Source organism: Petromyzon marinus, chromosome 13 (assembly GCF_048934315.1).
Source record: "Petromyzon marinus isolate PM22_M1 ecotype Great Lakes invasive population chromosome 13, UKy_Petmar_22M1.pri1.0, whole genome shotgun sequence".
In the NCBI taxonomy this organism is placed as follows: domain Eukaryota; kingdom Metazoa; phylum Chordata; class Hyperoartia; order Petromyzontiformes; family Petromyzontidae; genus Petromyzon; species Petromyzon marinus.
This window is the reverse complement of record NC_133679.1, coordinates 11,765,978-11,779,644: the sequence shown is the minus strand read 5'-3', so window position 1 is coordinate 11,779,644 and position 13,667 is coordinate 11,765,978. Positions and strand designations below refer to the sequence as shown.

The following is a 13,667-nucleotide window of genomic DNA, read 5'->3' as shown; positions in this document are numbered from 1 at the left end:
GCTCCAGAGTTGTGCGAATCAGAGATGAATACAATGAGAAAAACATCTTGTCAATAATAATGCGTAACATTTTCATACGAAACATGACATAACGCTCACAAGTAATGATCAGCAAACAATAATATAATCAAAACTCTTTTGTACAACAATGTACAATCACAATTCACAATCATAGTTTGATAGTTGCGAGTACGCTTTCTGTTATCAAATCTGATTATTTAATTGCACAGGTAAATTCGTTCGCACGAGCAGCATCGTTCTAATTCCCTACATAAGCTAAAACTCCACGGTAATTATGAACAGTCCTCACAATAAAAACAAATCCATTCGGGAGGCAACGCCAAACAAAACATTAAACGCGGGGGGTGCGTTCGGCTTATTTTAGCATGGGTGATTGTGACCAGTATGCCCTATCTGCACGGATGCGAATGGGCGGTGAGTCAGGCTCTCTTAACAGCCTCACAGCTGCCTGCCCCCACTGGTCCAATCGGAGGGGAGGTTGCGACGGGTCACCGACTGGGTTTTAAAGCGAGGCGGGAGCGCGAAACTCACACCAGCAGGAGCAGCAGCAGCAGCAGCAAGTAAGCAGTCACCCCACCTCGTCGAAGCGCTTCCGAACCAACAGGTAGATCCTTGCGACTCCTATAAACTCTCGTTGACAGAAACCCTCTTACAACATGTATGCAAGCATCTACCGGGGGTTTTAAAAATATATCTGTTTGATAAAGTTTGTTATGTTTTAAAAGTGACGTGACTATATACTCTTCACTTTTTGATGGTAATATATTTTAAAATGTTATGAATTTAAATGGAAGATAATTTGTTGGATAGTGAATATATTATTTTCCAAGATGCTTTGTCACTAATATTGATATCACGGTGCTTAAACACATCTTATATATTTGCAGAGAGGAAAAATATATTTTGACACATGTGCATATAAGATTGTCAGAAAATGTAAAGATAGTGTCCTGAACAATTGTTAGGCAGTGCTTTAAGCATTTGTGGAATGTCTACATACAATATTAGCCATATGATACAGAAATGTACGTGTTGTACTATTTTCATCTTTATTTCTACTGTTATTTTTTCATGTAAAATATACCATGTTTTAAATGTCACCGACATGAAAATACAATACATGCACTGTGCTGTTTTAATATTCGGTATGTTTACTGTTTCATTACATTTTAATCAATGGAAGATTTATTTAATATGGTTTATATTAAATACTGCCCACGATCAAATCACCAAGAATGCTTGGATGGGTGACCACCAGGCACAGACAGGCTCTTCTCCGGCTTACTGGGCTTCGTTGTGGGCAACAGACGGCAATGCAGCAAAATCCACTGTTGTGCTGTACTTCTATGCTCGTCCGTCTATGTTCCTTGCCTTCAACCCATACTGACTAGAGTGGTCAGATATGGTCATATAACCCCCAAGATCCTCATTCAGCAGTGGACTGACAAAACGGCTGCACATGTACATATTGAATACTGTAGAGTGAAAGTATGTATGTGCAATTTATGTACACATATACACAATTTATGTTGTATATGTATAATAGAGGACGGGTTTAACGTTTCTTAGATGTATTATTCATATATTAAATTTACATGTATGAAAAAGCCATTGCCTAGGATTTTGTGGTGGACTAACCAACCAGAGATCAAACCCTCACAAGACGTAACGAAAAACCCGTCATAGATCCCAGAGGTCTCAAGGATGTTTTTCGTAGTTCTTTGGGATTTTATTTCATGGAGATATGGTCACTTTAAATAAGCCTTTATTGTTGAATGAGCAAATACATGAGCATAAAGTTACTGCATCAGGTCCCAGAAGTGGTACACGCTATGTGGAGCGATAGAGGGAACAGTCGGGTTTCTAACCGCACTGCATCGTGGGACTGGTGCCAACAGCTGAGGTTCCAGCAACACAAGACAGATTCACCTTGTCGCAATCAGATAAGATGTCCTCGATCTTGAAAAACATTCTAATCCGGACGAGGTGGTGTTCACATGGAAATATATTCATGGCTTTTTTTTTCTCCAGAAACCACCGATAACACTGCAGTCAACTTTCATGTGGCTATGCACAAGTCACTCGTCAATGAAACGGATTGTCCATTATTTAAAAAAAGGCATTGCACCTCATCGCTGATCTCGAAAGGCCACCGTCGCCACTGCAGATACAGCATTTCCTCGATATTCACGAATTTGCTTTCTGCGATTTTGGCTATCCACGAATCGTATCTGGAAACTCTACACGACTGCATCGAGAGTGAGAGAGATAAATAAAGTAGTGATATTAAGTTGTGAGATACTTTTTTTGGGAGTAAGTGATGAGATAAACGGATGAGATTGAGTGATGAGATAGAAAGTTACGAGATAAAGAGATGAGAGAGATGAGAACGATAGAGATATATAACTTCTTGAAGCTTTAGAAGAATCTGCAGACATTGCGTGTACGATTTTCGTAGGCCAATGCCATTTTCCGTGAAATGTGCTATTCACATATGATGAAAATGAATTGTCACCATAAACTCGCCTAGAGTCATGTGGGCACAAACATTAAGTAGAATTGTATCGAGTCTCAGAGGAGGGGATTCTTATGGCCCCGCGATTCATGTGGAGACAGTTGGAGTTATGAGGTGTCAGGGTGTGGTTGGAAGGTGAGAGGACAGAATCCAGTTTCTGATTCCACTCTTTTAAAAAAAGCAAACAAGATCCATGAGCGTGTGCCAGGGAAAGAGGGCCTCGTGAAGGGCAACGGGAGCATTCAAAACATCCCAACGCTGTGGCAATGGATCAAATGTCACAATCTGTCATGATCGCTTCATTATGGAAAATGAAACAGACCAGCCATACGACAAATTACATCGTTTTTTCTAAGATGCTATTCTCACAGAATCGCACGGATGATGGTACTGGTGGAACGTATGTTTTTATCTTTGTCACAAATAAAATAATTCGGTTAAGTTAGGTACATGAATGTAAACTGAAAATCCATTACTGGTGATTATACCAGAACACTGCACCTCATCTTGTTTGTCTTTCACACATGCAATCCCTATATTTACGTACCAACAAAATAAGTATATACACAAACAAACTCTGAATATATTTCACAGGCATAGATACACTCTGGTAGAGAGAAAAAAAACTCACCGTGCAATAACGTGAATCCTTTTTTCACACAACCATAAACATTTACATTACATTTAAAAGTAAATTCCTTTCTATCGCCATGTGGCGAGGCACATTTGCACACCCCATGAGAGTTGAAATAGGCTTCCATTGAGAGGCGAGCCAAGTGTGTTTGCAAATGATCAGGATGAGGGCAAATTTAGAAACAAGCGTCACGTCACGTCCCCCACTTCCCACATCCCCCCCCCCACTCCCGTTTCCACATTCTCCTCGAGCCACGCTCTTCACAGCCGAACCCAAAGACCAAACGCCTCCAACAAAACAGTCTGCTGCTATGACTCCTCTGGACTGCACTTCCTAAACGACCACAAACATGAGACCTCAATACGTAAATCTGATCACAGCTCATTCCATAACAAGCAAAGCTAACCGTTTAATCCCTAAACGTTCATACAATAAGTGTGCATATTAATTTTGGGCTCGTGGACTTTGTTGCATTTATACTTTTGGCCGACACTATGATCGGCCGTCCACACAAAAAACTTAAGATCGCTCCGAGTCCACGTTGCCTGTAAGTTGTTGGTGGAGAGTGAAGGAATTTGTGTGTTTGTGTGTACAAAAAAAACACATGTGTGTTGCCACGCATGTGTTTTGTATTTTGAACCACCGAGAATATTGTGCATCTGTACGTTTCACTGTTCAGCGTGTTTACCATCATCGGCACTGTTATTGATGCCACGGTTTGAGGCTGTGTAACGAATGCCAGTCAGTCTGGCCGTGACCAAACGCGAGGCAACTTTCAGCCTGACCTTTGCTGGCTGCCGCAGAGTGCGCATAATCTTTGAATGCAGTTCAATTTAAATCCAATGAGATCACGTACCTCAGAAACCCTACTCCAGATCACGCCAAAAATCATCACGTACGCGATATTCATGATAAAGGTTTTTGGGTTAGATCGCGTTATTTATAAATGTGTCGTAACCCTCCACCACCCGACACGGCCAATCAGCAAAAAAAGTGTCACGTTGACAAAAGACAAAATATTTCACTACTTTAGCCCACCGGTGTGTTGAAGAGTGAATCCACAGCATTAACGCTTCAACACACCGGTGGGCTAAAGTTGTGAACTATTTTGTCTTTTGTCAACGTGACACTTTTTTTGCTGATTGGCCGTGTCGGGTGGTGGAGGGTTACGACACATTTATAATAACGCGATCTAACCCAAAAACCTTTATTATGAATAATATTGGTCGCGAAAGCCCTACCACGTGTTCAACTGACGTATGCGATATGTTCAAGGGGGGGTGGCACGGGGGGCTGAATATCAGCGTTGTGCTTCGAGAATTTCAACTGGAGTCGAGACGACACTCCTAAAATGTTCAAGTGGTGAGAGGGGTGAGACTCAATAAAGTAGTGGCTTATAAACTCACTGAAGTCTATAAACGCATTAACTCTTACCTATCACACCTTCAATGGTGCTGTTTGCTGCTGAACCTTTGGCCCTGTGCTCAGCAACTCTTATGAAAAAAACATACGGCCACTGATTTGTTTTCTTGTACTATCCACTGACTGGCCTCAATTCGTTAACACAGCTCAACTTATAAGTCCTTGCGCTTGTAAGTTGTAACTCTTGCCATGCCATGCATGCTCCATTGCCATACACTGCCCCCCCCCCCCACCGGTACGTGTGTCCGCGTGTGCAGGAGGGGCCACGTGGCCAAAGTCTACAAAATCGCCAAATATAAAGCGTCCTGTCCGACCCTCATCACTTTCACGTGAAATTAGGTCGAACTTCACCTCTCTAAACAGCGTTCAATTGCAATGAAGCAACCTTCAGTTGTTTTCTTTATTTCTATTGCAGTGACCCGAATAATTATTAAACCGCCATAGGCTGTCTGCGCCCAGTGAAATTAAGTTTGGAACAGGGTGACTGACTGTGGTGCTTAAAACACAGTCGAATGCTACGCGTGCCAACGTTGGCATACCTTCGTGAAAGTGAATGACAGCCGGATCACGGACGCCAAAATGCATGGTGGCTTTGCATATTTTCGTCTCACGGTGTGCGCGTTGGTTGTGTGTGCGGGCGCGCGTGTCCAGCGCAAATGTCGGAGCGCTGCGAGCACTGCGTGACGCCGCTCGTCGGTAAGGAGTACGTGCTTAGGGAGTGCAAGCCGTACTGCACCGAGTGCTTTACAAAGCTCTTCTCATTCCTGTGCGTGGGCTGTGGCAAAACCATCGGTCCAGGCACCCGGGTAACGCGAGCATACACACGCACACGCGCGCGCGCGCGCGCGCACAAACAACCCCAGAAACGCAAGCACAGCACCAAGACACACACACACACACACGAACATGGACGTACACGCTTCAGGCCAGGCACCAGCGTTAATCCATGCATAGGCATTCGCACCCAGCAAGCAAACCTCCGTATTATAGCCGTAACAGACTGTTGGGGCAAGTGCTGTTAGCGGGTACCAATGAGGGCCGGCACGGCACACGAGCGGGTGGGTGGCCAGAACCACCACGCCTGGCCGCCTTTGACTCCCCAGTGGCGATGTTTACACTGCACACGAGGTACTCATTTGAGGCTGAGTCGACCTAGGGGAGGCCCAGTATCGGTTCACACATTCGTCACTGGTGTTGGCAGTGAGCCGCAATCGAACTCTGGCCGCCAGGTTCGTACCGCAGCACGCTAACCGTTGTACCACCGCTCCCCACCCAAGACCGAGATGCACAAAAGACAAAGGTCTCTCGTATAGCCTTAACAGACTGTTGTGGCAAGTGCTGTTAGCGAGCACCGAGATACACACACATACACACACATTGGTACACGAATGCATCACTATTACCCTGTCCTAAATGCACGTTTCACGTGGTGAACACATGCTGCATGCTGGTCCGTATCCTTTGAAAAACCCAAGGACCTGCATTCAACCCACTCATGCCTTCTAAGCCACCAGAGCCATCACCCCCATGCATGAGTGCACTCCATCATCGCAAGCGTGTTTATAACGTGGGGGGTATAGGTCCTGATCCCTGTGTACACAATGCACACCGTCCCAAACACGCACGGTGTACATTTAATGCCCTTGTATGTATATGAAGCAGGCTATTTATATGTGCTGACGTAGCAACTAGAAATAGGTGATATTTTCATTTCTTTAATTGCTCACAAAGCCGCAGATGTCCCACTCCCTTCCACCTCGTCCCTTCACACACATCACATTATTTATGTTCCAGCTGCCCATGTCCGTAACAGCAGAGCTGCAGCACTCGTGGAGGTCCTGCTGATAAATTCCATCCGTAACTGACTCGGCCACCAGATCCAGCCAGTCTCCACAATCTGCCCACAGACATTGAACTGAATATTGCAAATCGCTGATCGTTTTTATAGCAGCTCTAAGATGAAGTGGCATCAATGCCACAATGAAGGTGCATTTAGATGTATGCAAATTACGGATACGGGGTGAAGACGTTAGTTATTTGTCTAAAAAAACACAAGCAATGTCTTATGTAAGGACCAGAGAGGTGAGAGGACAACTTCTAGCCAAGCATGTGTTTTACATTTGATAGTATTATTATTTACCCTGTAGAGGTGTCCTATATATGTGAGCGCTGTGATGTTTGGTGTACCGTATTCATTCATCCTACACACAATAAATGTGCGACCCTAGACAACAAGAAGCAAAGAGTGGCAGAGGTGCGTACCGTTTGATCGCATTCACATATCTGTGAATTTATGAAAGTTGCGTTCTGTAACACACATTTCATATGTATGTAGTACGTAAAACAAAACATGCAGATGTTTGGTCAAACTTGTCAATGCGGCATCTTTGTGGCCCACTACGTAAAGCACTTTTATATAAAACGAATATCAAACCTAAAAAGAGACTCACAGGGCAGGAGGATGTGAAGCGCCTTGAATTGCTTTCGACCACCGCCGCGAAACCATCTCGCTCGTCTAGCCTCTTGTGGTTCCGAACTCACGACGCTCGATCGGCCGTGCGGTGGTCGATGACGGCGGTGATGTGCAGAAGCTGAGCCTCGACAACCTCCACTGGCACGAAGGCTGCTTCAAGTGCAGTGAGTGCGCGACGCCCATCGGAGCCGCCACCGAGTACCTTCTCGAGGGAAAGGAGATCGTCTGCAAGACTTGCGCGACATCGCCTGCAGGAGACATGGGGGACTCGTGCGTGAGCTGCAAGCGCGGTATCCGCGAAGGTGAACGCCTTACACCCCCTCGCCCCGCCCGCACCTACGATTAGCTCGGTTGGCTACGTACGGCGCGAAAGAAGTTCAACGTGCATACATTACACCGCGGCAGGTTCGTTACATATATATGTATATATATATTTTTTATATAAATTGGGGACGCATCAATTATCAACTTGAATTCCGTTGCTAATAAACATAAAAATCCAATTCACACGAAAGCACAAAAACAAATGAACGTGTCTCACCTTTATCTGTCCTCGTTCTACGTCTCTCACATCACTCGATTTCTGTCTCACCTCCATCCTTTGTTCCCAACTCCTCTCCATCTCGCTGCGTCCACACCCCCCCACCCATCCGCTGGTGGCCGAACACTGTCAAAGGTGTCGCCAAGGTGGCTTACAAAGGCCGCACGTGGCACGAGCGCTGCTTCGCGTGCGCCCGCTGCATGGAAACCATCGGCACCAAGAGCTTTGTGCCGCACGGTGATGAGATCTACTGCGTGTCCTGCAACGAGAAGAAGACCGCCACGCGTTGCTTCACCTGCCACAAGGTGCGCCAAGTCGGGTGGCCGATAGGTTCAAGGAGTGGCCGCTCCACTGCGTAGGGCAAGGTGGTCGCTAACCCATGGCCCGCGAGCCACCGGGGAGTCCACGTGGCCGTGGGAAGTCGCATGCCAAACTGGTGCAGATGCTACGATTGCTGTGATTTCTTCTTCTTCTTCACCACAAAACACCATACACAGTACTTCTTCTGCATGGTGGTCCGCCAATATATTGAGGGATGACAGTGGTCCGTGAGTCTAGGAATATTGGGAAACACTGATGTAAAGACGTAGTAGATTGGATGCAAGGTAGGAACACAAAGGGTTCTCATTGATCGCTAAACACATTCGTCAATAACACGACGCCATGAAATGAAAAACGACATAATGGGCTCCGTTTGGGGGCAATGTTTTTTGTACTTTTAAGACCACACTGTTATTGACGAATGTGTTTCGTTTTAAAAATTCTGCTTGTGCACCACTGCCGAGTCAGCATCACCAAATAAAGTAGTATACTGGATTATAAGACTAGAGTGGAAGATGGTCACTGTTATTCTTGGTTCTTTCGGTAAACATTATGAGACCTCCTTTGCCAGAAACAAGATATAGAAATAGGTTTTACCCTTTTAACTGGCACAAAAAACTGACACCTTTATTCAAGGCATCATGTTTGCAATGACCACAACACAAGCAGTCAAAATGCAAACAAAAAAGACAACTCTGATAATAATATGCACTGTCCTTGAATTTGATTGGTCCACACCCGAGACAGCTTTTCTTAGAGCCTAGTCTCCATTGGTGTTGGACCAGAAGACGCCAAAAGGCGTACAACTCAAAAACAGCGCACTATCAGAGTATTGAGGGCTCGGGGTGAGCATTAACATTATGAGACCTCCTTTGCCAGAAACAAGATATAGAAATAGGTTTTACCCTTTTAACTGGCACAAAAAACTGACACCTTTATTCGAGGCATCATGTTTGCAATGACCACAACACAAGCAGTCAAAATGCAAACAAAAAAGACAACTCTGATAATAATATGCACTGTCCTTGAATTTGATTGGTCCACACCCGAGACATGATGCCTTGAATAAAGGTGTCAGTTTTTTGTGCCAGTTAAAAGGGTAAAACCTATTTCTATATCTTGTTTCTGGCAAAGGAGGTCTCATAATGTTAATGCTCACCCCGAGCCCTCAATACTCTGATAGTGCACTGTTTTTGAGTTGTACGCCTTTTGGCGTCTTCTGGTCCAACACCAATGGAGACTAGGCTCTAAGCAAAGCTGTCTCGGGTGTGGACCAATCAAATTCAAGGACAGTGCATATTATTATCAGAGTTGTCTTTTTTGTTTGCATTTTGACTGCTTGTGTTGTGGTCATTGCAAACATGATGCCTTGAATAAAGGTGTCAGTTTTTTTGTGCCAATAAAAAGGGTAAAACCTATTTCTATATCTTTCGTTAAAGTCACGTAGAAGAACCAAGAATATGAATCCCCGCAGTCACGAAAGCTTTAAATCAAAAATGGTCACTGTTGTTTGTAAGAGAAGCGATTGAAACTTTTGAGAATGAGGCAAACCGCAAGGTAACATTGTCACACTGCTGGGAGACGATTCCGTATTAACAACGCACTGCCATATGATGATGCACAAGGCAAACAATGCTCTTAACTTGATTGGGCGCTTCCGTAACTGCAGGAATTACTCTTTGATTTTTCGGTAAAGTCACGTAGAAATAATAAAAATAAAATAAAATTATAGCATACGACGTTTCGATCGCAACACAAGCAATCATCATCAGGCAAGAGGAAACACATAACCGCAGATATATATACAGACCTTAAGTAGGGAGAATTAACACCGATATACCAGGGGATACAGAGAGACGGAACATCACACTAAATCAAACACGGTTTAGCAAAATTTGGAAACTATATAAAGCAACACAAACGGTCGGTTAAAACACAATTAACGCATGGTTTGGTTGAATACGCTGTTTCAAAGATTGTTAAATTTCACACTTAACTTACAATTTAACAATCTTTGAAACAGCGTATTCAACCAAACCATGCGTTGTGTTTTAACCGACCGTTTGTGTTGCTTTATATAGTTTCCAAATTTTGCTAAACCCTGTTTGATTTAGTGTGATGTTCCGTCTCTCTGTGTCCCCTGGTATATCTGTGTTAATTCCCCCTACTTAAGGTCTGTATATATATCTGCGGTTATGTGTGTTCCTCTGCCTGATGATGATTGCTTGTGTTGCGATCGAAACGTCGTATGCTATTATATAATTTTATTTTATTTTTATTATTTCTACGTAACTTTACCGAAAAAACCAAAGAGTAATGCTCTTAACGTTTGAATAATGGGCCTTGCGTTACACGTCGTCGGTGAGTGTGAGTCAGTTCGCTTATTTCAGATGAGACCCATCGAGGTAAAGAGCCAAAACAGCCGGATTGTGGAAGGGATTGCTGCGTGCCAATCGCAACTCCGATTAGCACGGTTGGCTACGTACGGCGCAAAAGAAGTTCAACATGCATACACACATATCGCCGTGGCGCTTGTGCCAGGCTAGGTGCACTTTGAAGCCACGTAGAATGGGGAAGGCTTGCCGATAGTAGGTCATGTGACAGACACGGGTGTTAACGGTTGACATACTTGGGATGACTGCCACGTGTACGTATGTATTCAAAATGTTATTTTATTTTATCCGGGAAAGTCTCAAAAGATCTCCAGACTTTTCATGAGAGTCCTGCATTGGGACGTTTCAACATACATAGTGGTAGCATGGGGGGGGGGGGGGGGGGGTTAATCACTGTATTCTCTGACGGCAATGGGACACGTATGTATGTTGAACTTCTTTTGCACCGTACGTAGCCAACCGTGCTGAGCGGAGGTGCAAGGGTGCAGGACAACAAACCAAACACACAGAAGCAGTCCCAAAGGAACGAGTTCTCAATCGAGACGATTTAAAAATGCATAGCTCCAGTACCTTCCTAATAGACTCAACGTATCGGTCTCGCGCCAATGTATAGTATTGGTGCCGTGTATGTTACTTCGGGGCCGTCCATAAATGACGTCACGCGATTTTGGACGATTTTTGACCTCCCCCCCCCTCGTCACACGGCGTCACAAAAAGTCAGACCCCCCTCAAATATGACGTCACAAAGCTCTGCCCCCCCCCCCCATTTTTGTTTTAAACCTGCTTCAAATCGCTTTAAACTATTGTCATTGTAGTGCGTATTTAATGTGCCGCTGCACTCTGATGGTGTAGGAGAAAGCATTTCTTTAAAAAGTCTATTTAATTAAGTAGAACATGTTGCCTATATTTATTAAAAGTTGCGCATTGTGATGTGACGTCACATTTCTCAAACAGCCCCCCCCCCTCGTCACAAATGTTTGACCCCCCCCCACCCCCCACATTTATGGACGGCCCCTTTAAGACTCCTCGCTCATTTACATTCATGGCCCTTTCCCCCTGCAGCCGGTGACGGAGAAGGGCGTTGTCTACAAGGAGCATACCTACCACCGCGAATGCCTCGTGTGCATCGGCTGCAACACGCCTCTGGCCGGGATGAACATGTGCACGCGTGGCGAGCTGCTCTACTGCGAGCCCTGCTTCGAGAAGAAGTACTCAAAGAAGTGCACCAGCTGCAGGAAGCCCATCAGTAAGACCCCGCGCGCGCACGCGTGTGGGGGGGGAAAACAAAAAAAACACGTGGCCTTAGAATTTTTCTTCCTTTTGGATTTGAAGCTTTTCGTGACTGCAGGAATCCACACTCTTTTGGCTCTTTCGGTAAAGTCATCGCGTAGGTAGAAAATAAAATAAATCGCGACGTTTCGATCGCAACGCAGGCGGGCTCGTCATCAGGCGAGGCAATCACGGCAGGGAAACCGCTGAAGCTCACCTGATGAAGGTCGTTTGTGTTGCGATCGAAACGTCGTGATCTATTTTTTTTCTCTACCTACATGATGACTTTACCGAAAGAACCAAAGAGTATTTTCTTCCGTTATTTTATTAATATTTAGCGACTCGCGCACCATTTTCTCCACGTTGTACTCCGATCGTTTTTGCTGTTGTATCGTTCGCTATTGTACCTTGCTGACCCACCCCATATTGGACATGTGGGAAAAAGAGCTTCATAGCTCCACGGATTCCTCCATTCTAAATAAAGATTCCCATTCTGATATGTACGCGTGACCATTTGGGGGCACCATTGATCCAGATCGCTCTCAAGTCTCACACATTCAGTGCGAGATTCGCACATTTGGCTGATGTCAGAAATCGATGCATTTTAGAGCGGAGGAAGCGTACAACGTTGGGTCTCTCCTTCACGCTTCACCACTTCATGTGGGTCTCGTGCCGCCACTAATCAATCTCACGGCCACCGTCATGTTCCAACCAGGCAGGCGTGGTACTCACTGCAAAGGGCCCGATGTGGCACACGGGGCCAGATCAATGAGGAAGTTTCTAAGAAGAAAACATCAAAGACGCACAGTCGCACAGCAGCCAGAAGTGGGGTCCCGTCAGTCGTCACGATTTAAACGGATTAAAGGGAGAACAGAACATGCATTAAGCTGCTGCCAGTCCACCACAGCCAGAAATAAAGGTCGAAATTATTGTCTAATTCCGGAGTAAGATGTTCTTGTAACTATATACTTCATATATGGAAAACCTGATAAAAGCGTAAGCCCTACAAGACTGGATATCAGAAAAAAAAAGGCTTGCTAGCCATTGATCGAAAGCCACGTAGATAGAACAATAATAAAAATAAGAACAATCACGTTTACATCGCAACACAAGCAATCGTCATCAGGTGAAAAATATAGCGGGAGCGCTGTTAAGGCAGGGAGTTGCGATTGTGATCCCCAAAACCCAATGCATCTCCTTCCCTTCTGCCTTCCACAGCTGCGGGAGCGAAATTTTTGACGCACGACTCCCTCGAGTGGCACACCGAGTGTTTCAAGTGCAAGCGCTGTGGCCTGAACATGGCCGGAAAGGGCTTCGTGGCGCGCGGAGACGACATCTTCTGCGGCGACTGCGCCAAGTGATATGGAGACGAGCAGCCATTCGCAACAAACACTTGCAAAGCATGCAAAGCATTGTTGCCGTCTCACCGCAGCACATGTGGAATGCGACATGCGCCGTATTTGTGTCGGGGAATGCTATTTGAAATGCTGTTTGTAAGGTTTAATTTTACGTAAAGTATGAACGTGCAGCTGTGCAATCACAATTTCACGTTGAATTCATTTGCATGTTTTCAAGATGTGTACTGATGTTGATATTCTCAGTAAATCTTTTACCAACGACACTACTTTAATTTGATGAAACCAAAGCCATATTTGAAGTTTATATTGTTTAATCAGGTGACAACTCAGAGAGACCAGGATGAGTCATTTGCAAAAGTGGTCTGGGTCGCTAAATTGACAAAAGCAAAATAAATAAAGTTACAGCAATGAAGCAAAAATATAATCTGTTGGTTTCTGAAAAAGAATGATCCCAATAACTCTACTACATTAATGATGCATCAGTCCATTACTTGACATTGTATTGGCTAAAACGAGTGTTTTACAGCCGGTATATTATTTTCATTCTAAGCAGATATGAAGCAGCTAGTTATGGGATTTGCCTAACATGCAATAATATGCATATTGATTTGGAATGACATGAAAGAGATTTCAAAAATGTATATAGTACAAATATACATTTTTACTGCATGTCTGTGTGCCACACTTTCAATAAAGTCTGAAACTGGAAAAAACAAAAAG

General features: G+C 44.6%; 1 protein-coding gene across 2 annotated transcripts; it reads left to right on the top strand.

The window, feature by feature from the left end:
• The first annotated feature begins 447 nt into the window (after positions 1 to 447).
• On the top strand, positions 448 to 13,666 carry LOC116942020 (four and a half LIM domains protein 2-like). 2 transcript variants are annotated; one of them, XM_032953538.2, is made up of 7 exons: positions 448 to 625; positions 3,422 to 3,534; positions 5,244 to 5,398; positions 7,181 to 7,367; positions 7,742 to 7,911; positions 11,383 to 11,566; positions 12,808 to 13,666. In XM_032953538.2, the coding sequence occupies exons 3-7, from the start codon at positions 5,249 to 5,251 to the stop codon at positions 12,948 to 12,950; spliced, it is 834 nt and encodes a 277-aa protein (XP_032809429.1). In that variant the 5' UTR covers positions 448 to 625; positions 3,422 to 3,534; positions 5,244 to 5,248; the 3' UTR covers positions 12,951 to 13,666. The 2 variants fall into 2 exon arrangements, with proteins under 2 accessions (XP_032809429.1, XP_032809430.1); XM_032953539.2 differs by lacking the exon at positions 3,422 to 3,534.
• The last annotated feature ends 1 nt before the right edge of the window (position 13,667 follows it).

Excerpts from the sequence above, each read along its gene's own strand:
- LOC116942020 (XM_032953539.2), top strand. The coding sequence starts at position 5,249 with ATGTCGGAGCGCTGCGAGCACTGCGTGACGCCGCTCGTCGGTAAGGAG. Across the intron at positions 7,912-11,382 it reads GTTGCTTCACCTGCCACAAG|CCGGTGACGGAGAAGGGCGT; the intron begins GTGCGCCAAGTC and ends TTCCCCCTGCAG. Across the intron at positions 11,567-12,807 it reads CAGCTGCAGGAAGCCCATCA|CTGCGGGAGCGAAATTTTTG; the intron begins GTAAGACCCCGC and ends TGCCTTCCACAG.